This window comes from Monodelphis domestica, chromosome 2 (genome assembly GCF_027887165.1).
Source record: "Monodelphis domestica isolate mMonDom1 chromosome 2, mMonDom1.pri, whole genome shotgun sequence".
NCBI classification, from domain to species: domain Eukaryota; kingdom Metazoa; phylum Chordata; class Mammalia; order Didelphimorphia; family Didelphidae; genus Monodelphis; species Monodelphis domestica.
Genome location: NC_077228.1, coordinates 524144942 through 524170924, shown reverse-complemented (window position 1 = coordinate 524170924; position 25983 = coordinate 524144942). Strand labels below are relative to the sequence as shown.

The following is a 25983-nucleotide window of genomic DNA, read 5'->3' as shown; positions in this document are numbered from 1 at the left end:
CTCTCTCTCTCTCTCTCTCTCTCTCTCTCTCTCTCTCTCTCTCTCTCTCTTCCCCCCATTCCTCTTCTCTTCCTCCCTCCCTCCTTCCTTCCTCTTTACAGTGCCACCATCTTCCCAGGCACCCAGACTCGTCACCTTGGGGTCCCCTTTGCATGTTCTCTCATCCCACACTTGGAATCAGTTGCCAAATCCTGCTTGCACAGTACAGCTTGCATCTGCATCCTGGCCCTCCTCTCTACTCCCTCAGCAGGCACCCTAATAGCCACCTGCCTAATTGGTCTTTCTGCTTCCATTCTCTCCTTTGTAGGGGCCGTCTGCTGCAACTCTGCCTAAGAAATGATGCCCCTCTTTTTTGCCAAAAATCTTCAGGGACTCCTCATAGCTTTGTCTCCTGTTTTCAGTCTCCTTTTATTCTTAGCAGCTTCTCTCTCTGACATGGTCTCTTCTCCTCACCAAGCCTGATATCACTCTATTAAGATCCCCTCCCAGCTCAGAGGCCCCCTCCTTCCCTGAAGCGTGCCCTCTCCCTTTTCAGATTTCTCCTGGCACGCTTTGCCTGGACCTTGACTTTACATTCCCCTCATCCTCCTAACTCCCATCTCCTTGTAGACACTTCCTCATGTCCACTAGATTGTCCTGTGATTCCTTAAGAAGATTGTCCTGTCCTCGGGCTGGGTCATCTGTCTCTTGCTCACCTGTGGAATCCTGTGCACAGTAGAGATTTAATAAATATTTGCTGAATGGAATAAAACTTAAATGAGATTGATTGCCTATTGAATGAAATCCATTTACTTCAGTTCAGTTCATGTGAGGGGTGTCTCAGTAGAGAAGACTGGTGCCAGATTAGGAGTTAAAAGGGCCTGGATTTGTCTACAACTAGCTGTATGACTTTGGTCAAGTCACTGGCTCTCTGATCCTCTTTGACCTGAGGATCTCCAGCTACAAAACTAAAAATTGCACCAAAGATCCCAGAATCCTCTGTTGGAGCCAGAAGGGGCATCCCAGGCCATCTAAGCCAACCCCATCAGTTTACAGAGAAGGAGATGATATAGGATCATGGGATCAAAGGCTTAAGAGCTGGAAGGGGCCTCCGAGACCATCTAGTCCAGCCCCTTCATTTTACAGAGAAGTAAACTGAGGTCAGAGTGGTTCTGTAGGACCTTGGAAGCCATCTAGTTGACCTTCCTCATTTTACAGAAGAAAGAACTGAGGCTAAAAGAGGTCGTGTAAGATCCAAGATTTAGAGCTGGGAGGGACCTCCAAGACCCTGAGCCCAACCCTTTCATTTAATAGCTGAGGAAAGTGAATCTCCTGGAGGCTCCTTAGAGTCATCGATGTAGAGCTAGAGGGGGCCTTAGCGGCATTAAGCCACCCCCCAAACCGCCTCCGAGGGAGACACTCACATTCCAGGATCACACGGGCAGGCCTGACACCTCCAGACTCCCTGTTCCGCCGTGGGCCTGGCACAGATCACACGCCGGTCATCCGAGGGTCAGGAAAATCTCATTAAATGAGAGTGTGCGGAATTATTATTTAAGTTTCCCACCATCTCCAGGGAAAGGTTGGCTCATCAAGTCCACAGTGGCGGCGGGGTTAGAAGAGTCCCTCTACCCTGCTCGCACACTGCTTGTTTAACTAGCAGCAGATTCTCTTTCTAAATGAGCCTTATCGATTCATTAAAGGGGGCCCAGCAGGGCGTCTCCTCTGAAAGGCTTCCCTAATGCTTCGTTCCAGTGACTGGGGAGCGTTGAAAATTACAAAACTGCATTTCCTTAGTTTATATAATTTAAGCTTCTCCCCTTCACAATTATGCCTATTTAGGGGAGTTTGAGTGCCAGTAACGGTTGGAGATTGACAAGAAGAGTGGGGCTCGGAGAAATCCGCGCTGCTTTGTACCCTTTCAAGGCTCCTCTTGAAGTCACCTGTTTCACAAGGGTAACTGCAGCTCGTCAACGTGTCACCCTCGCGCCCATGTGCTTCACACGCCATCGTGCTCGGAGGGAATACCAGACCTTCCGGGGCCCCCAGCTCTGTGTTGGGCCAAGACTCATCGACAGCGAGGGTTTCGGGGACAAACAAATTAATGACGCGCTCCTATCCAAGTGCCATTTAGTGAAACAGATACATTCTTTTCAGAAGAGAATCTCCCATGGGGGAAAAGGCAGTTGTTTTTGCCAAACTGAAATCTTACTTTATCCAGCTGTTGGGTTTCCCGGCTCCTTCCTTGCATTGGTTCTGTGGGCCTTCGTGGATGCGGAGGATTCTGCCTCCTGTCTGAAGGCTCGAATGATGGCAGCTGAGCTTATGGGCCTCATTTGTGATTCAGCTGAATTCCACAAAGATCACCGAGCGCTTTCCCACCTACGAGGCTCTCTGTGGAGCACACGGGGAGTCGAAGAGTGTGCACAAAATGTGCCCGGGGGCTGGGAAGCCACTTGGGGATGTCCCGTCCTCTTGGAAGACGAGGGGAGAAGCTTCGGGCAGCAGGGGGCATCTAAAGTGCCCCCACCCCACCCCCAAATCAGTGACACTCCCATGGACGTGTGGGTGGGAATCCCAGGGTCCATTCAGAGAACACAGCTGTGCCGGAAAGCAAGACCAGGATCTTCTCGTGGGGCACCTTGAATCCAAGAAAGAGGAGCTTGCACCTTCTCTGCCAGGCACCAAGGAGCCATCAAAGCAGTGCTTTAGGAGAGATTTGCTGGAGGAAGATGAATCTCATGACCCGGAGATAGACTTACCGGCATGAGACCAGTTCACGGGCATTTGTCCAGCAGCCTCACCTAGGCTGGCATCCGTGATTGTGGAAGGAAGGCAGAGAACCTGCAGAGAATCCCCAGATGGCTTGAATTGGGATGGGAAGTGTCAGAAGTCATCCAAGATGGAGTCAGGAAGTTTTGAGCCTGAGGGCCTGGAGTGAGGATAGCCAAGAATGCTCTCATAATGACTTTTTATTAACCAGGAGATCCAATACTTGGAGCGTGAGTTCTTTACCTGGCCTCAGTGGCTTTGTTAGGGACAGAGACAGAGTGAAAGGAAGAGACAAAGAGGAGAGAGAGAGGGAGGGAGGGAGAGGGGGGAAGGGAGGGAGGGAAAGAGAGAGAGGAAGGAAGGAAGGAAGGAAAGAAGGAAGGAACAAAGGAAGGAAGGAACGAAGGAAGGAACGAAGGAAGGAAGGAACGAAGGAAGGAAGGAAGGAAGGAAGGAAGGAAGGAAGGAAGGAAGGAAGGAAGGAAGGAAGGAAGGAAGAAAGGAAGGAAGGAAGGAAGGAAGGAAGGAAGGAAGACAGAGACAGAGGTCCTAAGAATTCTATTTCAATGTCATTGGTTTCCTTTGTAGTCTTGTGTATTTTATTTAATGAACGTAAGAAGCCGATGAGGAAGATTCCTTTGGCTTCACCAGAAGAGTCATTGGGGCTGGGACTCCAAAAAAGGTCCCAAGCTCCCATCTCTGACACATCTCTGGAATCCCAAGAGATCTTTCCTCTCTGCCATTGAGCTTATTGACTCCAGACTTGTATCTAAAAGGATTTGATGGTTTCAAAAGTGCATCCTTCCGACCCGACCCTCCGCCTTGAAGATGGGCTCCGCGCTCACAAATCAGAAATGTGTCTCGTGGGAAGGGAGAGATTTCCATGTGTCAGAGTGGAGGATCACAGAGCGCCGTGTCAAAGTCAATACCCAGCTTTTAAGATGAATAGATTTCCAGTCCTATCGACCTTGACCATGTATAAAGATTATGTGTTAACCCAGAGAACGTGCAGGCCTGATTGAAAGAACGCCACAGTCTAGGCCAAGCTAGAATTATCTGCTGCCTTGATGTCAGAGCCGAGGGTAAATGCATTCGAGGTTAATAGATCAGGGGAGGCTGTCTCGTCAGCTCATAAAAAGGTGAGAGAATGAAATTTTGATAATATATAGTTTGGCTGAGCAAACAGTATAAGTAATTATTATGGACTTCTGAAAATAAGTGAATTTATACTAATGTTGAATGTCAGCTACTGATGGAGTAGCTGAGCTTTGAAAATGAAAAAAATGAGGCCTTTTGGAAGACTCTTTGGAATATTGTTGACATTTGCTCTGAAAAAGTGCATACAATTTAATTCATTACTGCACTTTTAAGATAACATTTATAGTTGTGGTATTAACCTCTGTGTGTTTTAGTTCGATATTGAGCATAGCTCTGTGGAAGGATTAATTTTTCCCCTTTTATTTAGTGAAAGAGGAAGGGGGTGGGGAGGATCTGAAAGTCGTCAGAGAGAAAATGTTCTGCCGTGACCAACAAAAATACCAAACAAACTAGTTTTGTGTTGTTTTTTTTTTTTAAGAAGCGTCGTCATCTGATTAGTTTTGTCATAAACCACAGACCACAGACTTAGAGCTAAAAGGAGCCTTAGAGGCCGCTCAGTGCCTTCATTTTACAGATGGAGAAACTGAGGCCCCCAGGGGTTAAGTGGCTTGAATTATTGTCATCATCTTCTCATCTTTCTGTGAGGGAGAGCCTGGAAGGAGTCTGCAGCAAAGCCACTGTTCGGCTATTATTTTACATGTCTGACGTTCCACATTCTTTTACAGATGTGGTTTAAAAGCAGCCTTTTGGGGGGAATTAAAACGTGAGGTTTGCTCATCCTCCGATATAACGGTCGTTCTCATTGTTGGTTCGTTTGTGCGATTTCATTGGCTTTGGGGCTCTCCTGAAGAAGAAACTCCATCCAGCAGTGCAGGTGGGCCCCAGACCCCCTCTCTGCGGCTTGGAGTCCTAGAGAGTTGCCGGGGGCCCTGGGAGCGGAAGGGACCCAGTCACAGCCAGTGGGTAATCGAGGCCAGACTTGAATCTGGGGCCTTCTGGCCACTGTCTCTGTTCGTATGAGATCTCCGACGTCCCTCTCAGGCCATCGGGAAACATTAGGTCCTATGTGCCAGGCACTGTGCCAAGGGCCAAGATATGAATGAGAAAAAGGAGGGCGATCCCTGTCCATCTAGTGAGCACAAAAGGAAGCTGGGAGGGTGCTGGCGAGGGGACGGGGTCCAACCCAAGTGAGCCGGGTGATTCTGAGCCTGGGGCCAGGAGGAGAGGCTGCAGAGATGTTGGGGAGCAGATCCAGGAGGACGACGTTTGGGATGGTGGACTTGGGGTGATGGGGGCACCGCGGTCCTGGAGTCAGGGAACAGCTCCTGCAGAACGTCCTCCTCCCAGTCTGAATTCCAGCCAAACCGGACCCTGAGCCTTCCCCTTGCCTGCTCAGCTCCTTCCCCTCCCTCCTCATTTCTTTCTGGCCGTTCTCACAGGGGTCCTCTGAGGGCCTCCACTCCTGCTTCTTGAGGCCTGGTTGAATCAAGTCTCCTTCACTCACTCCTCGTAGAGGCCGTGGGGGGAGCCTGGCCTCCCCAGGCCTCTAGGATGAGGGGTTCCAGGGACCTGGGAGTCACCTAAGTGTCCATAATCTCTCCGGGTGAGAGCCGGAAGGACTCTGAGAAGTCAAGTCCAATGACAGGTGAGGAAACCCAGGCTTACGTGTCTAGGGTAGGATTTGAATCCAGGTCTTTATGTTTCCTTACGTATCAAATTAGGAGTTGGACTAGATAGCTGCTGAGGATCCTTCCAACCCTACGAGGCTGGACCTTGCTCAAGCTTTGCTCGAGGACTCCCCTCCCAGGCCACCCATTGCACTTTATGCAGACTCCTTCTCAGCCTCCTCTTTTCAGGTTCCTCCCTCCCTTCCCCCTCTTTGGCCAAGCCGGCTAAGCCTAGACTTCCCCTGTGTGTCAGCCCGGTCCCTGCCCGCTCCTGTCTTGTACGAGCCGAGCACGGCCCCCGTTCCTTCTTGTCCAGCCTGCTCTACGGGCCTCCCCCTCCCCCCAGCAGCCTGGACGTCGCCTTCCTCGAGGACGGCGCCCGGGACCAACGCCGTGAGGCAGACCCATCCGTCCCTGGCAGCGTGTGGCCAAACTCCCATCCCTTGTGACAGCGACGCTAGCCACGCGCCAGCCTTGTGGGCAGGGCCCGGGGCCTACCAGGTCCTGGTGGCCCCCGGCGCCCCACCCGGCTCCTGCCTATCCAGGACTTCCTGGTTTGCCCAAGGGAGAAGCCTTTGCTCTCTGCCCATATTTCACCCTCCCAGCTGCCTGCGCCAGGCTCTCCTGCCTCTACTTGAGGTCCCCCCCGGCCCCTCGCCCGCTGCCACGAGCCTTGTGTCAGTGATTTATGGAATGAAATCACGAATGACGCCGCCCATGGCTGGCTTGTCTTCGCAGCGGCTTCCATTCCCCAAAAGCACGGCCGGAGGTGCCCTCCCTTCGGCATGGTGTGGGCCATTGCCAGAGGCGCCTCCACACGACCGTTGGAGCAAAGTGGGCCGCTTCGCTCACCTTCGTCAGAGGCGAGCCTGGGGCGGCGGCCCTCGGCGCCCGCTCACCCCCTCATCGTCAGCCTGCCAGCACGGGCAGCTCCCGAGCCGGCTCGTCGTCACCCTTTTCCGTCGTGTCGAGCACGTTCTTGGTGGTTTGTCCTGAGAGCGGCTTTTCTGTGGCAGCGTGGCGTGTCCGGAATGGCTTGAAGGTTGGATTTTGTGATGACACCAGGAAGCGTTTAGTCTGGAGGTGCCCCGCCTCCCCCCCAACTTCCGCTCTGATCTGACACTGTTCGGTCAGCCATCAGTTGGAGCATCCGAACGTTCTGGGGCTTCTCTTACCCGGAGACACCACGGCGTTACGGAACCTCCCCGAACTAGCTGCCTTTCATGTGCTCAGGCAGCATGGGGGAAGGGGGGCTTCATCTGTGCTGCTCCGCCACCTCCATCCCCTTCCCCTGGCTGGGACCCGGGGCCTCTGCTGGCTTCTGGGGAAGATCCTCGATCGACCCACCAAGGCCAACAGCCCCCCGGCTCCCCTCAGAGAGAGTCCCAGGCCTGGGGTGGCGCCCCAGGAGTCACAGGCACACAGTGACCAGCTGAGAGGCCACAGAAGGCCTTTGGTCGGTGGGGGATGGGGCCGAGGGCTCCTCTTGGGGGGGGTCGAAGCAGCCCCCCGCCCACTTCTCGAGGCCCGTCTCCTCCTGTGAGCCCACACTGAGGGGGTCGGTTCCTTTGTGGTTTCTGTCTCCCCCACTTTCCAGGGGCTCTGTGCCCGTGCTGCGTGCCCGGAGTGCCTGCTCCCCACAGCCTCTGCATTGAGCTGTTCCCGGGCGGCCCAGCCCGCCGGTCCCATAGACCCGCCTCGGGGCCTCGTGTGCTCGGTCACTAAAGCGCTTCTCTCCCCTCTTCCTTCTCCCCAGGGCTGACGAGATCGAGATGATCATGACTGACCTGGAGCGAGCGAACCAGGTAAGACTTCCTGGGTCTGGGGGGAGATCCTGGGCGTCTTCGGAGCACCAGCCTCTGGGAACGAGGACCCCCGAGAGGCAGCTTCTCTGTTTGCTGCTCCCGGCAGGCCCTCAAAGGGGCGCTCGGGCAGGTGCTGCCCTCCGCGAGCCTCTCCTCCGGGTATGGACTGGAGGCCAAGTCTGTGTCCTGGGAGATAAAGGGACTGAGCAGAGCAGCAACGCCGTGCTCTGTCTCCTCTCTGCTGCGGCCATAAAATGGGCGCGCGGGGCATTGCCTGCGCGGCAGAGACGCAGCGCACGCGTCGTCGCTCACGATCAGTCTGACCGTACGACGGATTCCCCGGGAAGCGGCTGGATCCGAGTCCACGTCATCTGCCTGGGCCGGTGAGGGGGGAGCGCCGGTGTTCCCGGCCTGGGATGAAGGAGATGCATCTCCCCACGTTCGTTTCTGCCTCAGACGCTTCCTGTCAGTGTGACCCTGAGCAAGTCCCGGCATTCTGTTTGCCTCAGTTTACCCCCCTGTAAATAAGCTGGAGAAGGAAATGCAAACCACTCCACTGTCTTTGCCAAGAAAAGCCAAAAGGGGTCATGGAGAATCGGACAGGACTGGAACAACACAGCAGCAACATCCTTTGATAGGGGAAGAAGTAGAGCAGGACAGCTGGGTGGCTCAGTGGATAGAGACAAAAGATCCTGGTTTTAAATCTGGCCTTGGAAAGATTTGTCCTAGTTGTGTGACCCTGGGCAAGTCACTTAGCCCCACTGGCTCACCTCCTGTGTCTTGGCACCGATACTTACGAGCAGTCCTAAGTCAGGTCAGGGTGTTTTTCTAAAGAAGGAGGAAGAGGTTTATTTTTTAATAGTTTCATCTAAAGTCTTTTTTTTTATTTATTTTTTTAATTTTATAGTATTTTATTTGTTCATTTCCATGCATTTTTCATTATCATCTAAAGTCTTAAAAAAAATTCCAACTCCCAAAGAGCTAGAGGTTTATCATAAGCCCCTGTGGTCAAGATTCTTCTCCTTTTGTGTCTGGTAAAGCCTCTGGACCCCTTCTGGAACCCTGATTTTAAATGCCTCACGTTAAACCCAGAGGATCACAAAGCAAACCAATTCTGTTCAAATGTTTTTTAAAAACAAGTTCACGGAGGCGCGATGCAGACCTCTTGCTAATGGGAAATCCTCGCGTCTCAGAATGGAAGGGGACGTCCAAAGTGAGCTAGGGCGAGCCCTGCCAGGCCTGACCAGCAATCCTCCCGCCTGTGCCTGGACAGCTCCTGACGCCTCCTGGCCCTGGTCGTCAGCTGCACTGTGGGGAGGCCTTCCCTTCTCTTCCCTTCGTCGACTTGAAATCCAGCCCCCTGGAGCGTCCAGGTTTTGCCCCTCGCGTGCCGGATGCCAGCCCTCCAGCCTCGACCCTCCCAGCCAAGTAGCCCAATCCTTATGGGTCTCTCTCCAAGCATGGCATTCCTCTGCAGCTCATGCAGCCCCCGCTCCTTCTTCGGCTCTTTGGGAGGTGAGAGGACCCCAGGGCTGTCCTGCGTCTGTTTCCCCCTGAGAGGGCAGCTCCAGGATGCTCTGGGCTGCTGCCCGTCTCACCCACTTTACAGCGGGTGGCCTCTGTCCCCGGTGGGGTGAGTGGTTTGCCCCGGGGGGCTCTTCGGGGGCACATTTGCGTTTTATTGTTGTGAGACAGGCAGCAGGACTCCTTTGCAATCCTATCTAGTGTGTGCTTTTCAACCGTTATTCTGAGAAGGGATCCGTTGGCTTCACCAGATCACCCGAGGGGTCCTTGACAAGTAGAACGTGAGGAATCCTGGGCCAGAACGTCAGCCCAGTAAGGGCAGGAACTGGGTGGCTTTTTGTCTGTGCGTCCCCAGCCCCAGACACGGGTCCCGGCCCATCGTCCATCCATCATTGGTGAACCTCAATTCAATTCGGCTTTGGGGGCCGCTTTCCCAGGCCATTTGGGCGCTCGTCGGCACAAGCCGCCGCCATTGTGACCGTTCTCTGCCCGACGAGGCCGCCTCCCTGGGCACCGGGCCACGCTTTGGCCCCAGGCCTGTTCCAGAGGGGCTCCAGCCACCCGTGGTCTCCCCAGAGCGTGGCAGCGCACAGAGGGAGTTCACGGGTGAGGCCAGGGAACATGCGGGGATCTGCAGGGACATCATTCATTGTGTGAAGACTTGAGAAAGGGATTTACAAGGCAGACCAAAGCCCTGACTAGATGAAAGAGTAATTGAAGGGGAGAAGACCCGGGGCTGCAGAGACATGGCCGGGACTCGGCTCGAGTGCCAGGCGAGACCCATCCCGCAGCCCTTCGGCTTTGGGCCGCTTCCTCCTTTCTGGAGCCGCCATCTCCGATGAGGAGAGCCCCAGCCGCCGAGCAGTGACGGGGGCCATAGCCAGAGAGAGCAGGACGCGCTCACGTGGTGTCCTCCATCGGAGAAGCCCTGGGAGGGCCAGAGGAGTCATGCCCGAGACGTGCCGTCAGAAGGCCTTTGGAGACCCGCAGCGGAACGGCAGAGGTCTGTCAGGCGCCTCCCTCAAGGCGTCTCCTCCGCACCCGGCTTGAAGAGCCGCGATTTTCATGGGCAGCCATGAAGATTCAGAATTCCAATCATGAAGAAGCCACAGCTTTGTGCTGTCCTGCCCTGGGGCTGCAGGAGGGAGGTCAGGAAGAAAGCAGCTCCGGGGGCTTGTGATCTGGATCACCCCTTGAGATTAGGGGCCGAAGGAAGCCTTATTTCAAAGCCGGGGGGGGGGGGGGGGGCTCCAGACGCTGAGAAGAGACGGCCGTGCCACGACGGAAGGTTGGCGAGGCCGTAGCCGTAGCTTTGCTCACTGGCTCCTCACAACCCTGCCGGGCGTTTGTTATCCTTATCCCCATTTTACAGATGAGAAAGGGCAAGACTTGCCAGGGTCCTCCAGGTGCTGGTGTCTGCGGGGGGATTTGGACTCACTTTCCTGATTCCGTACCCCACGTTCTCTGCTCGGCCCCACCTGGCTGCCCCCTTCTCAGCGCCCCCTTCAGTCATCTGCTCACGAGGACCACGGAGGCATCGCGCCATATCAACGTGAAAGCCGACCTCAGTCTCCCTCTGAGACATGCAGGCCCGGCAAGCAGGGCCAATCAGGGAACCTCAGGGACCCAAGCAAGCCCTCGGGCTAGAAAAGGTGCCCAGCTGTATTGGCAGAGGCAGTTTCCAAACGGGGAATTCCATGCACCCAAGCGCCCATGAAATGATAGATCAGGCACAAAAAGTGGGAATTTGCCCCGTGGCTGAGGCCTGTGTAGGTGTTTTATTTTGAAGGGGATGAATGAATCAATGAATGAATGAATGAATGAATGAATGAATGAATGAATGAATGAATGAATGAATGAATAAATGGAAAAGTTCTTGCCCCAAGGCCAGCTTTCATTAGGGAAGGGAAGGGAAGGGAAGGGAATGAGCCTTTATAGCACTTACTTTGTGCCAGACACTGTGCTGATCACTTTATACTTCTTCTCTCATTTGATCCTCCCAACATCCCTGGAGGGAGGGGCTTTATTATCCCCATTTTACAGATGGAGAAACTGAAGCAGACAGAGGTGACATGACTAGTCCAGGGTCACACAATTGGAAGTGTCTGAGGCCAATTTTGAACTCGGGTCTTCCTGACCCCAGTTCCAAAGCTCTGTCCTTTGGCCTCAAGGAACTTCTAGTCCAGAGGAGGAGACCTCACATGGGGTGTACGGGTGGCTAATGAAGGGTGTCTTGGTTTGGAAAGTTAGATTTTAAAGAGATGGCAGGGGACTAGATAGGGAAGGAGATGGCAATAAAGGCAGTAATGATCTCTATGTCTCGGGGAAGCCATCTGCCCTCCAAAGGGTCCTTGGTGTGGCTGCTCTGGAGAGTCACCGGAGCGAACGTGGCCGTCAGACCTCCCCTCCCTGGAGAGTGATTGCCATTAACATTGGCTATGTTGGGCGAGAAGAAATGTTCCATCCGCGGGAGGAATCTCCAGGGCTGCAGGTCCACCCACCTCCACAGATCGGCCGTCCTTCCTTGGCAGGCTGCAGAGAAGTCGGGGCGCGCTCTGGCTTTCCCGAGCTCTTCCGTGTCAGGGGCGGGACTTAACAGCGATGCTGCCCGGCAGCGGGGGAGGCCTGCGTTCTAACCGCCTCCAAAGAAGTGACTTGTCAGCAGTAACTTGGCCTTTCTTGAGGGAGCTCACTTGGAAGGACACCAAGGAAAGAGCTGAAATCATACCGGCAGTTAGCAGCCACGGTACTGGTGAAAGCCGGCATCCGTCTGATTGTTTGTGTCAAAGGGAGGCCAGATTGAGACCCATTGTGGAGATGGAAGGTCTGGAGAGCTCGAACGGAGACTGAGAGACTTGTCAACCACGTTTGGGACTGGTCAGACAGCACGTCTCCATCTCCGTGTGGTACTTTCCAGCACATCTCTCCATCTCTTCCACCCAAGCCTTGCAGAACCCCCCACACACCATTCCAACGCATTCCTCAACCCGATCGTCTAGTCTTCGATCGAGAAGGACAATAAGTTGACTTTGGTTCAGGTTGTCCTTGAAAAAGTGGCCCCTAAGCCCTGCCCTCTTTCTGAGTGTTCACAAACCATCTCTTTCTTCATACATTCCAGATTTTAGCCAAGAGTCGAGTCACTAACATATTGTCTAGTCTCTTCCTTCCTCATCTGAAGACTGAGCCACCTTCATATCTAATTCCAGGATCCCTCTTTTGTCCATGATCGTCCGAGTTCACCGATAGCAGTTCAGTGGTAATATTGCACGATGCTTTGAGTACCTGTAGATGTCACCCAGACCAGGTGATGCTCACTATTGAGAGAACCAGTGTGCCGTCCTCATTTTCCGAATTGAGCTTAGGTTTCCATTCACCCTTCTCTCTCTATATTTTCCTCAACCTACCATGATTTTCTCCTCAGCCTACCTTTTGCTTAGTAGAAAAACGTCCCCCAGGAGGTTCTGTGCCCTCCATCCATGTCATCTATTAATATCTTCCCACCTGTGCCAAACAGGGGGTCTTCCCCTTCCTTGATCTTCCTCTTGCACTCTCCTGCCCCCATAACTTCGAAAGCTTTTTTATCACAAGCTTTTACCTTAGCCTTTCTCATACTGGTCTAACCAAGATAGAACCGTCCTTAATGATCAGCTCTTTGACGTGGCTTTAAATGACAGTCATTAGGGGTATTCCCACTCAAACCACTTCGGTCTCCATAGCCACTTCCCCTGATTCTTCCTCCAACGAATCAGTGGCTGCCATGCATGATATAGCATCATGTTGGAGAGTTTCTCTTTCCTCTTAAACCAGCACTCCTTTGAGATCAGAAGTTCTTGGTTCCAAATGAGACCACCTGGTTCATTAATATTTTGATAACTGTGTTTCAAGATACTTCTGAAAATAATGTAGAGGATACCAGGCCTTCAGTGGAAGCCAAAACCAGCAAAGAAGACATCATTGAGCTGAGAATGGCAGGTTTGGAGTATATGGTGAACCAGCTCAGAGAATTAACGGACTAGAAAAATTTACAGAGCCAACTAGACCAAGGTGGAAGAACTTCTGAATTCCTGAAGAGCTAGAACACTGGATCTGGATTCAGGAAGATCAAATCCTGCCTCAGGCAATTCTTGACCATAAGACCCTGAAGAAGTCACTTAACCACTGAAGAGTAAGAGTTGGCCATACTATGAAGATTCCAACAAAAGGATTAGTTGGGGATTTTTTAATATTAGCTGTCTCTAAAACAATTTTTTTCACTATTTATTTGAACTAGTGAAGGGTAAGATGGGACTCCATATGTCCGATGATTAAGAAATGGCTAAACAAATCAGGACATTTGTTGTTGTAATGTCATTGTGTCACTGAAGTCACAGATGCATAAATATGATGAAATACTAATACCAAAAGATAGAATGAAAGAGGAAGAATATCATAGATACTATAATTGTTTTATAAATACAGCACCATGAGCAAGAAGACAGAAATACCAGGAGGAAATTAAAAATTGATACATTATTAGTAGTAAGAGTGGCTCTTTTTTTTGCAAAAAAAGTCTTTTTTATTGTAAATGTTTCTTATCATATAGTTACATTGAGGGTGGGTTTTTTTCCCTTCATTTTTGATGAGGTTATTAATTTTATCAAAAATATTAACTTTTAGATAAAGAAAAATTTTTTCAAGGTATTTTATTACAAACTAAGAAACAAAGATATTAACTTATGTTTATAGTGTGTCTATCCGACAGGGTACCTGCTAAGGGATTTTGTCCATAAACACGAAAATGGAATGCAAATGAAAAAACTTGGGAGGAAATAACCAACCTGGGGTGATGAAAGTTGAAGTCTAGATGGGCTATTCTCCAAGACATTGAATGCCTTTGATGAGATTAATGCATTGCTTGGAAAAGAGGAGAATAAAATTAATGATTGTCCCCTGTCCATTGTGAAGCTAGTCCTTCATTAATCCAATATGGTGGCTGTGTTGTTACCACTCTAAAGTCATCCAACAGCAACCTTTTTTTTTTAAAGGAAAAGTCAGTTGTGAGATTATTAACCTATTGGTTAGTTCTATGACAGCTTCTTTTCTAGGCAGGAGAGTGTTTTCAAAGTCAATGAAAGAGCTAATGTCAAAATACTCATATTTTATGGAAGGATTGAAGGGATTTTGCACCAGAGGATTTAGCTAAATCAGAAGGGTAAATTTTTCTGATTTGATGAAGTGATCATCAAAAACATCTTAAATGCTGAATCAGAAAGAAAATCATAATAATGTTTCCCAATAAATAAAAGATCTTGCGGGGTTAATAATTTAGGAATTGATATCAGCGAGAGAGAATTGAGCCTACCCCAGGTCTATCTAGGTGAGCTGCTCATTGTCCTTTTTTGTGGGTATTTTGTTGGAACCCCACTTTCCACCTTAAGCCATCCTCTTGAGTGTCTGTTTAGCCTTCTCCCAGGCAAGGCATACTGTGAAATTGTGTTTAATATTATTCACAAGATTACAACAGATGTGTGAAATCAGCTAGGGAAAATATGCGAGAAGGAAGGGCAGCTGACAGCATACAGTATACGCAGATTTAACATCTATTAGAAATATCCTCTGTGGTTTGTTTGCATGCAAAGTGAATAGAATCACAAAACAATGCTGCTCTGAATGGAAGCCATCAGCAAAATTGCTTAAGGCTGCAAAATCCATTACTTAGACAAGGCTGGATTCCACAGAAAGTATAACAGAATACTAACTTTTTTGTTCTGTTTTTCCTTGGGCCCTTAAAATGATTGGCTAAATGTTTTTATACAAAGGAAGAAAAAATAATAAATATCCTACTTAGTCTAAGATACTCCTTCCTCGTGAAGATTTTGTAATCGCTAAGAGTGAGTCTATATAAGCCCAGACTAAGGAGAAATACAGACCATCATCAACTTTAGGCTCCTAGTTATTCCCGGTGCTCTACAAACGGTACCCAATCAGTCCATCTAGTCATCATAAAACCCAAAAACTCAGTCGTTGGGGGATGGGTGGGGATGGATGGATGGATGGATGGATGGATGAGTAAAGGGGAGTTTTCTAAATGTTAGAGTAGCCATCCTCATGCCCCCTTCTGAATGGCAGAAGTGCATTGCTGTTAGGAACTCTTGACATCTGTTTTTCTTTTATGGACTGCGAATGTGAATTAATGGTTGGGTGGGGAGCACAGAATCTCTCATTCCCTTCCTTGCTGCCTTCTCTCGGAACATCTCTTACCCTTCTTTCCTCATCTCTCCCCAGCACCCATGCTTCTTCTCTTCTTTCTCCCCCACCCCACCCTGGTTCACTTTACAAATTGGCCCAGGATGTATGCGTTTCCGGCTATTTGGTATTGGGAATCCGTTTTCGGGGAAGGGTTAACTATGTCCAACAACACCGCACTCTCTCAGGAGAAGCCGCATTTACGCCCTTCGCGTTTATGGAAATACTTTCTGAGGAAAAACAAGACCAACATTGTGCGTGGTTTTCGAGGGAGAATGGCCAAAGTGTCTTTAATTCACTGTTTACCCGTGAGAATTAGTCCCAAGAGTAAGCCTGCAATAAAATCTTCTTGGTCTATGAGAAGAGAAAGAAATTGAATCAAAAGACTCCATTTCCACTTGTATTTATTCAGTCTGGGAAATTCAGTGGGCCGCAGCATTAGTATCAGCAGGGGATTCCTTGCTCCTAGCGTTAAATTACTGTCATAATCGCTCAATTATTTCTTCCTTGTACTGTTTAAAATAAAAATCCATCACATTCTATGTTTTTTTCTAGCATTTATTAGGTTGAGTGTTTAGGAAAATCAATTATAGTCAGTCGGGCATGAATTGATGAATGTTCCTGTAATAATTGTTAGTTGTTCAACTGAACGTACTTTCTCTTTTCACCCCTTTTCATTTCCTTCAGAGGGCAGAGGTGGCTCAGAGAGAGGCCGAGACCTTAAGGGAACAACTCTCGTCAGCCAACAAATCTCTCCAGCTTGCTACTCAGATCCAGAAGGCCCCTGATGTGGTGAGAGAATATAATATTCATTGACTCTTACAGGTTTCTGACATTCATGTGGTTGAGCATCAGCTATTTATGTTTGTGGCTGGGGGAGAGAAAAGGTTTCCCCCTCCCCCCCCGCTTCTTATTGGGGGATTGATATTTTGAGCTAAAAAAAAATCCAAATTATATTCTCAGGGAACATGATTTTAACCAGATTACATTGCTGAGACTGTTTAATGAATTAGCAGGTCACAGCCAAAGGAAAGAAATTTGTCGAGCAAACATTCATCTTCTTAGTTAGGAGGGATAGAAATATAAGCGAATATCTTGTTTATGAAACCTGTAAAAGGGGGAAAGAACCCAGAAGTCAGCCTTTAGATCTGGCCTCTATTAATAAGGCAGTCCTTTGTTTCAGCAAGTCCAGAAGATGGAGGCCAGCGTGCTGGGATCTTCTCTCGAGATTAGGATGGCATGTTTTTCATCAAACGAGCACAATTTGGTCATTTGTGTGTGTTAGGGGTGTCCTCATACATTGAACGTGACCGTCCCTACTAAGAAACAACAGACCGGAGATGATAAATCACAACCCTCCCTTCTTTTCTCTGGTGGTTCGAGCCGGTGGGGATGTTTTCAGCTCCTTCAGAAGCTGAATGTCATCGTTGTCCCTCAATTGATCAAGCCGTCAATTCCCTGATCTGGGGCGGCTTCCTAAAAGTTCCTAAAGTCGCTCTTCCCCAGAGATCGGATTCGTTCGGGCCTTGACCAAGGCCACCTCAGAGGGCCGCTTTCCCGGACACGTCATGCCAGCTGAGGTGGATCGTCGCACGCGTAGGGCCTGAAGGGGACTAATTGTCTAAACCACCTCCCCCACCGCCCCCGCCAAAAGAAACGAGGACGTTAGCCTCCACGCCAAAATGAAATAAAGTCAGACGAAAGGTGAGGATGGATAGGTTGAGGCCACGCAGGGGAAGAAGCTCTGGCCTCCACGTCATTCGTCATGAAGGTCCTGCGTTCAAGGTCCAGGTGGGCCTCCTAGCCACGCCCGAAGACAAGACCCCGGCCCTCCTGGAGCCTCCATTTCTGCTCTATTGAATGAGACTTCTCAAGCCAGATCTAAAATCATGCTAGCACTGAGATTGAGATTACGTGGCGTGTCCCAGAGGATGAAGTGACGCGAGTCAGGAAGGCCTGGGTTCACGTCCCAGGCCGGAGTGTGCGAACTCCGGGGCCCAGAACAAGTTAGGGAACGGCTCTCGGCCTCAGTCTGGCTCTGTAATGCTGTGAAAAGGGCCGTGTTTGCTGCTAATTATAATAGCTGACACAATTGTAACTGGAATGCATATGATCCTCTACGTTTTGCCAGGCTCTTTCCACGTGCTGTCTCATTCGATAGCCTCAGCAGTCTATGTTCATATCCATTTTACAGATATAGAAACTGAGGACTTAACCATAGTCAGATGCCAGGCGGCCCAATAAACGTTGTAGGATTTGGAGTCTGGAGGACACGAGTTACCCCCGGCTGTGTAACCCAGAGCAAGTCCCTTCGTCTCTCTCAGACTCCGTTGTGCAGTTTGTGAAATGGGGCTGACCACTGCACCCCCCTCAGGTCCCCTAAATGTCCGCCAGTGCTCATGCAGGTCTTCACCTGACCGTCCCCTCTACCCTAGACGTAATTCTTATAGAACCAGCTGTTGCCGTGGCTTGATACCATTCGCGAGATAAAACGGCACCCAGAGGGATGGGGAGAGACACTCGGGGCCGTGGGACGTCCTCATTGCCGGCTCGGCATGGCTCTCCTTCTAAGGAAGGGCGGCGCTTTGTGCCGGGCAGCCCCTTATCACACCGGGCCCTTCCTGGCACCGATCCCAGCCAGCTCCCCCGGCCGGGCCTTTCGGTCACTTCGGAGCCCTGCCAGGCGGAAGCGGGCCAAATAACCAAAGCAGGCCCAGAAAGGGCCAGAGCGGCAGATGCCGTCCAAGCATCCTGGGGATCACGAGGTGGGCGGGCAGGAAGGCCTCAGACGTCTACTCAGTGGTGACCCGGACGGGCCGATGGATCCCCATCTTGTATTCTCCAGCCATTCTGGAAGCTGTCCTCGAGGCAGCGCCAGGGTAGTACCATACTAATCTCATTGAGACCCCACATTTGTATCAGCACTGCCGAGTCTTTAAAAAGGGCCCTTCGATCTTCACAATGGGTGAGAGGCCGGCCAAGTGGAGATTTTATCCTCCTTTTCCAGAGGGGGAAGTTGAGGCTCAGAGTCATGTGACTGGTGAGTGGGACTGGCACTTAGGCCTTGCGCTCTCGCCAGTATGCCACTGTTTCTAACCCTAAACGAGCCCAGCTCTGAAGATTTCGTGTGACTTCATCTGCCATGATAACGGAATAATCATTCCTTTCATCCTCTTGGCCATTCATGTGGCAGAGGTTCCTGGAGCCCCTCTGGTCAAGGCCCTGGAAAAAGTCCAAGAAAAGCTCCCTGGCCGCTTCCCTCCTAGAACTGAGGTCCCTTGAAGGCTGGGGTGAGCTCCAGGGCGCTGCCCACAAAAAGCCCATTTTCACCCATGCTTTTCCATTCAGGCAGACATTTAGTGCCTCACCCAGGGGCTGGTACACAGCAGGTGCTAGATAAATGCTCATCGGTGTTCCTGATAGGGAGCTGAAGAGCAAAGGCAAGAGAAGCGAGGGTTCTGTTCAGCAAAGAGGGAAGAGCAGAGCTGGTTCCCGTTCCTGGGTGGTCTCGATGACATCAATAAATGTTTAGCCCTTGGCATTTACTTCCAGCAACTTGACTCCTCTGACTGAATCCCAATCATATTTTAAAATTAGGTTTTCCTTTGACTTTGAATAGTCCTTTAGCATTTCACACATTGAATCTGAGAAGGAACAGAAGAGAATGTATCAATAAGTATTCTCTAAATCTCTCCTTTGGTTGGGTGCCTGGAGCTGTGGCCTTCTGTTTGTAGGCTGACATCCTCATCTTTGTGTCCAGAACCCCCAAAGGACAGGCCGAGGCCATTCTCTTAAAGATATCATAGGGATGAGAAAGGATACACGTGTATTGGTGATCGCAGATATTTGTTAAATTGCTTTGAGGGGTCATTTATACCATTGTGATTCTTTCCATTCTTCAAGAATTTTGACATCTTATCCCTAGGTGCCTTTTTTAAAAATTGATTTTATTTTTTCCACAATGACATGTAAGACAATTTCCAACATTTTTCAAAGAATATTGAGTTTCAAATTCTCTCCTTCTCTCTCCACCCTCCCAATCCCACCACCTTGAGATGGCAAGCAATCCCATATAAATTTTGGGCACAATCACATAAAATATCTCTTCATATTAATCCTTTTGTAGAAGGAAACTATTAAAAATTAAGAAAGAAAGTGAAAAAAAGTTTTCTTTGGTCTATCAGTTCTTTTTCTCTGGAAGCAAATGACATTTTTAAAATCATGAATCCTTTGGGATAGTTTAAATCATTATATTGATGAGAATGAAAATAGCTGTAATTTGTAGTTGTTCATTGTAGAGTAATCCTGTCACTGTACGATGTTGTCTTGGTTCTACTTACTTTACTCTGTTTCAGCTAGTCTAAGTCTTTCCAGATTTTTCTGAGCTCCTCCTGCTTGTCACTTCTTATGGCTCAATAGTATTCCACAACAAACCTATACTCTTAACTTCCTCAGCCATTCCCCTCACTTTCCAAATTTTTGCCCCACAGAAAGAGCTGCTTGATATATTTTTGTGCCTATAAAATCCCTTCCTCCTTGTTTTTGTTTTTTATCTCCTTAAGATACAAATCTAGTCATGTATATTGCTGGGTCAAAGGGCCCTTTGGGCATAGGTCCAGATTGCTCTCCAGAATGAGTGAACCAGTTCACAATTCCCCCAGCAGGGCATTATTGTCTCCATTTTCCCACATCCCCTCTAAGTTTTGTCATTTTCCTTTTCTGTCATAATAGCCAATCTGATAGGTGTGAATTGATACCTCTGAGCTGTTTTAATTTGCATTTCTCTAAATAATAGTCATTTAGAGCATTTTTTGTAGACACTATAAAGTTTTAATTATTTGATAACTGCCTGTTCATATCCTTTTCATTTATCAATTGGAGAATAACTTGTATTCTTACCATCTCATTTCTCTATATATTTGAGAAATGAGCCCTTTATTACAGACTTTTAAAAAACGATTTGTACCATATAAGATTACTGTGTATTACTCTCTATCCTATTGCCCCCTATTTAGTTTCTGACTCCCCCACCTCCCCAATTTGCCCTCTTTTCTATAAACCCCACACCCCATTCTGTTATATCCAGTTCCCCTCCTCCCATTTTCCTATTGGGGAAAAGAGATTTCTATACCCAATTGATTGTGTATGCACTTCCCTCACTGAGTCAATTCTGATGACAGTTAAGGTTTACATGCTCTCCTCTCTACCTCTCCCATCTTCCCCTCCACTGTAAGAGCTCTTTCATGCCTGTTTTGTGAGATAATTTATCCCATTCTATTTTTCCCTTACCCTCCTCCAAATACATTCCTCTTTCTCATGCCTTAATCTTATCTTTTTTTTGTATCATCCTATTATATTTAACTCAACACCCTTGCCTTCTCTTTATATATACTCCTTATAACTGCCTTAATAATGTCAATGTTCTTTGGAGTTACATGGTCCATTTCCCCATATTGGGATGTACACAATTTAAACTTATTGATTGTTGTTTTTTTTTTTTATTTCTCTTTCCTGTTTACCTTTTGGTGTGTCCCTTAAGTCTTATATTTGAGAATCAAATTTTCCCTGGTCTTTTCATCAGGAATGTTTGAAAGTCCTCTATTTCATTGAATACCCATTTTTCCCCCTGAAGGATTATGTTCAGTTTTTCTGGATAAGAGATTCTTGGTTGAAGTCTTAGCTCCTTTCCTCTCTGGAATATCATGTTCCAGGCCTCTGAATCTTTAATGCAAAAGCTCCTAAATTTTTTGTTATCCTGACTATGACTCCACAATATTTGAATTGTTTCTTTTTGGCTGCTTGAAATATTTTCTCCTTGACCTGGGAGTTTTGAAATTTGACTATAATGTTCCTGAGAGTTATCCTTTTGCAATCTTTTTCAGGCAGCAATCAGTGGATTCTTTCAATTTCTATTTTGTCCTCTGGTTCTGGAATATCTGGACAGTTTTCTTTGATTTCTTGAAAGATGGTGTCTAAGCTCTTCTTTGATCATGGCTTTCAGGTAGTCCAATAATTCTTAGATTATCTCTCATGGATTTATTTTCCAGATCAGTTGTTTTTTCTGATATTTCACATTTTCTTCTATTTTTTTTCATTCTTTTGACTTTCTTAATGTCTAAGGGAGTTGTTAGCTTCCATTTCTCCAATTCTAATTTTCAAGACATGATTTTTAGTGAGGTTTTGTACCTCCTTTTCCATTTGGCCAGTTCTACTTTGAGTTCTTTTCTTTAGTAAATTTGTGTGCTTTCTTTTCCATTTGTGCAATTTTGCTTTTTTTTTGTGCCTTTTTTTTACCAATTGGCCTATTCTGGTTTTTTATTAATTTCTTTAGTACTTTTTGTGCCCCCTTTACCAAGATATTGGATTTTTTAAAATGATTTTCCTGTATCACTCATTTCTTTTTGCAATTTTTATTCTCTCTTTTGTTTTTTGTTTTTTAGTTTCTCCATTAATTCTTTTGGGACTTGAGAGCAATTCATTTTTTTTCTTGGAGGCTTTGGATGTAGCAGTATTGAGTTTGTTGTCTTCTGAGTTTGGGTCTACCAAAATAACTTTCTGTGTTGAGTTTCTTTTTTGTTGTTTGCTCATTTTCCTGCCTTTTTTTCCCCTTTTAATTAAAAAAAAAAACTGTTAACATTGGGCTCTGGACCTGTGGTGGAGGAGCACTGTTCCAAGCTTCAGGTTCTTTGTGTAGCTGCTTCAGAGCTGATTCTGGGGATTGATCTGCTTTCAGTTCTTCAAGGTGGTATGATGGGAAGAGAATTATAGTTAATCCTCTCCCAGCCTTTGCTCTGGTCTGTGAGTAACCACAAGTATTCTTTCCCCACATGGGACTGTGACCAGAGTCCCCTGCACCCCTGTGGTCATAAGTGCTGGCATGTGCTGGGGCTCCTCCTCGCCCTGAAACTTCTGTGACCCAGAACTGGTACCTGGATCTATGTATAGACAACACAACAAGAGGCTCACACTCAGAGCCAGCAAAGGGACCCCTGTGAGCTTTCTAAGCAGTTGTCTGGCCTCCCCACCCCCATGCCATCTGTGGCTGAGAATTCCCAAAGTCTTTGCTGCTGATTCAGCTGTTCCCAGGGCCTGCCGCCATCCTGGGGCCTGCCCTGGTGCACTGCTTTGCCCTCTACCTCCACCCTGGGGCACTAGAGCCCTCATGCCAGTCTTCTAAATTGCTTTGGGCTGAAAAATGATATCACCCTCTGATTTTGGTGAGTTGTGCCGCTCCAGAATGCGTTCTGGGGCCTTGCTTCCTTGTTTTTTGGAGGACATTTTTGTTAGAGGTCAGATGGGTCCGTGTTCCTTCTCTGCCATCTTGGCTCTTCCCCACAGATACATTTTAAATTAGCTGCTAGAACCTGTTGACTCTTGCCTTCGTTGGGTCCCGGTACTCCTTCTTCTGAGTTCTGCTCTCACACGTTGGGAGCCAAGGGTCAGCAGCTGCACAGCCCGGCCCTGAGGTCATCCCTGAGGTCAGCGTCGTCTTGTAGAAGCGTCGATGCTTCCATTCCGCTGCGTGAGCCGCGCCCGGTTACCCGAGACACGCGGGGCATGGCCTGGCGCGGGATGCTCACTGCTGCCAGTGACACGCCTCTCAGGACCAGGTCGGCGTCGGTGCTTTCACCCACGTTTGCCTTGTCCTTCTGGGCGCGCGTTCAGACAGCTTCACCGGACTTCCTCCTCTCCAACGTCGCTGGGCCTGGCTCCAGACTCCTGGCACCTCGACTCCTGCTGTGCCGCTGCCCAGGCCGGCCATTCCCCCCCTTGTCCAAGATCCCCTTCGTTAGTGCCGCACGGCGAATGGCGATGTCCTCCCAGTGGCCGGGGAGCTGCTTCATGTATGTTCGATTTGTCCCCGTAACGAGACTCGAATTCCATTGAGAACAGTGACGACATCTTAGACGTGGACATTCGGCAGATCATTTTCGATTGGCCCACGTTCCATTTCTGGGCAGCAGCTGGATACCTTGACTGAGCCTTCATGTCTTGAGAAAGGGGCAAAGAGGAGACGGGGGAGCGGTGGGGGGGGGGGGGGGGGGGAGACTGGCTGCTTCTGCCCAGACGCTCACTCCCAGGAGGAACTTTTGGGTCTGCCATTGCCACCCTCCCGTGACAGGCCCTGCTGGCTCCTGCCCGGTTCCTGTTCTCTGAATGTTTTCTGCAAACACTCTTCAGATATGTGGTGGTGATGCTCATCTTTCACACCATTATCTGGCTTTTAGGAGAGGAGGGGAACGGCCGCTTCCCATGAGAAGCTCGCGGAGTTTTTCCTCGCCTGCTGGGACATTTTGGCCCTGGGCGTGTTCGGCTCCAGATGGCTCCTCGAGAAGTGGCGCCGTAGAGCCAGGCCCGGAGGCGGCAGGGCCTGGGCTCACATGGGGCCTCCGGCGCGTCCTAGCGGCGTGACCCCGGCCACGTCACTTCACCCCGCTGCCAGCCCTGCCCGCTCTCCTGCCTCGGACCCGGACACGGCACCGATTCTAATAGAGAAGGGGAGAGAGAGAAGGATCAGGAGCCCCTTCGACGGCCTGGAGCAGAGGCTGTGCGGCCTGCTAGAACCAGGACTCGTGCAGGGCGTCGGGCGAGTGGCCTCCGCCAGGCCCCTGTTCTCATGCAGACAGGGAGGGGACGGACCTGATCAGTTCATCTGTGAAGTGCCTGTTACGCGCCAGGCACTGTGCCGGCCTTCGGGGCTCCCTCACTGCCCGGAGAAGCCCCTTCACCAGGAGCCTCCATGCCGTGGAGGGGCGTCCGGGCTCCCCGCCCGCCTCACGCCTGTTTCACATCAGAAGTATTTTGTCAGGAGAGCGCGGGGGCCGCAGCTGCCCTTCCATCTGCCATCCTAAAGGTGCCCAGGCAAGAGAGCAGACAGGGCTCGGCCCTGGGGTGAAATGACTTGTCCAGGGTCTCCTGGCGAGGGGGCACCCTGGGCCAAATCGGAGCCCAGGACCTCCCATCTCCAAAGCTGGCTCTCTATTCCCCAAGTCACCTGGCTGCCCCTGTGCTCTCTCCAGATCCTTGAACTCAGCTCTCTTCTGTGGTCGCCTGGCAGCTTGCTCCCCACCGGTGCCCTCCGCCTCCCCTCCCGAGTCCCAGCTCTCCCTCCCGGCCATCGGCCGGCCTTGGTGCCGTTTCATCATCTGCTTTGTTCTTCCTAGGAGCAGGCGATAGAGGTACTGACCCGCTCCAGCTTGGAAGTGGAACTGGCTGCCAAGGAGCGCGAGATCGCCCAGCTCGTGGAGGACGTCCAGCGGCTCCAGGCCAGCCTGACGAAGCTCCGAGAGAACTCGGCCAGCCAGATCTCACAGCTCGAGCAGCAGCTGAGTGCCAAGAACAGCACCCTCAAAGTAAGAGTCCCCCCATGGCCTGTCCCCACTGCGGCCCGGCCAGCCCTCCAATCCCAAGTCATAGTGGCCTCCACGGGTCCAGCTCTGTCTGGTGCAGATCCAGTTCTGTTCTATCCAGTGCAGGTCTGGTTCTGTCCAGTGCAGGTCCAGTTCTGTCCATTGCAGTCTGGTTCTTTCTGGTGCATGTCAGGTTCTGCCCAGCACAGGTCAAATTTTGCCCGGTGCAGGTCTGGTTCTGCTCTGCCTGGTGCAGGTCTGGTTCTGTTCTGCCTGGCGCAGGTCTGGTTCTGTTCTGCCTGGCGCAGGTCCAGGGCTCTGGGCTCCCTCACACTCAGGAGTGTTTGGCCGTGAGCTGAAAGAAGTCCTTCTTTCCCATCAACTCTATGGGTGACCCCCAAAGACGCTCTTGGGGGCCTGGGGGAGCCCTGCTTGTGTCGGGAATGGGCCGGCAGGAGGCTCGCCTCCACTCTGGGCCTGGGGGGGCCCCGCTGGATCCCCTCATGGGGGAACGTCCTGCATCCCGAAGGGAGGAGGTTTAGCCTCCCATCCTTGAAGGCGGCCCTCCGTGAGGCCTTGGTCCCCTCCATCAGGAAGAGCTGGCAGGAAATGGGGGCAGGGTTGTTCCTTGGTGACTCAGTTTACCCTCAGTGAGATGATCCATCACGGATATGGGTACAACCCACCGTGAACGACCTCCCTTGCTGGCAGGCTACTCCATGAGCCTGTCTCCTCCCCGGGGCCCTCCACTAGAGAATAGATCCAGTGACCCTCAGCTGTGGGGGCCCACCTGGGTGCTCACACAGGAACTTGGTACAGATAGTGCGTGTGTGCCAGGGCTGTGGGGGAATGAGAGGGATGCAGTGGCCTTTCGAGGGGGGGGGAACGGGTTGCCCTGAACCCCAAGACATAATCCCGGCCCCCTCTTAGAATACGCATCACAGAGGATCGCCCTGTGCAGCCCCTGCTTCCCTTCCATGGATCGCTGTGTTCCTGGTGGCTCCAGGGCCAGCAGGCAGCATTCTTAGGGATCAGCCTGCCCTTGTGGGGCTCCAGGCTCCAGCGGGCTCATTCGAGGAGGGCCCTTACGAGCAGGAGTCACAAAGATCCCTGGGCACATGGACGCCCAGCCTTGTGTTAGGGGTAAAATTAGGATTGTTGACTGAATATATTAGTGGTTGCCAGGGATTAAAATTCAATCCCAATAAAATACTCAAGTCAGTTTGGGATTTTTATGGTGATTTAATTACAATAGAAGGAAGAAATTAAGAAGGAGAAGAGGGTACAGGTAGGAGATTTTCTCCAGCCTGGAGTAAGTCAAAGGGAGTTCAGAGGCCTCAGCCAAAGGGCCTTCTCAGAAGATTAAACCTAGCTCGGCTTCCAGCCACAAGGTCTCCTCTGAGATGAGAGGCCTCCTAGGAGGATAGTGCTTTTAGGAGGTCAAGGAAAGGAGGAGTCAGCCTAACCACTCACCAAGGTCGCTTAGAAAGATGCCTCACTTAAGCCATGCTACAGAACAAAACCTGCAAGCACGCCAAATGCCGCCCACAGCTCCCAACACCA

General features: G+C 50.1%; 1 protein-coding gene across 11 annotated transcripts in view; it reads left to right on the top strand.

Annotated features, from left to right (window-relative positions):
• CUX1 (cut like homeobox 1) overlaps positions 1-25983 on the top strand; it is a 294746-nt gene that overhangs the window by 206063 nt on the left and 62700 nt on the right. For 6 of the 11 annotated variants that reach the window (XM_056819806.1, XM_056819813.1, XM_056819811.1 and 3 more), the window contains exons 9-11: positions 7273-7321; positions 15758-15862; positions 24235-24423. In XM_056819806.1, coding sequence (XP_056675784.1) covers positions 7273-7321; positions 15758-15862; positions 24235-24423 — 343 coding nt within the window. The remainder of the gene's footprint in view (positions 1-7272; positions 7322-15757; positions 15863-24234; positions 24424-25983) is intronic. The other 5 variants (XM_056819814.1, XM_056819812.1, XM_056819810.1 and 2 more) reach the window with 1 other exon arrangement.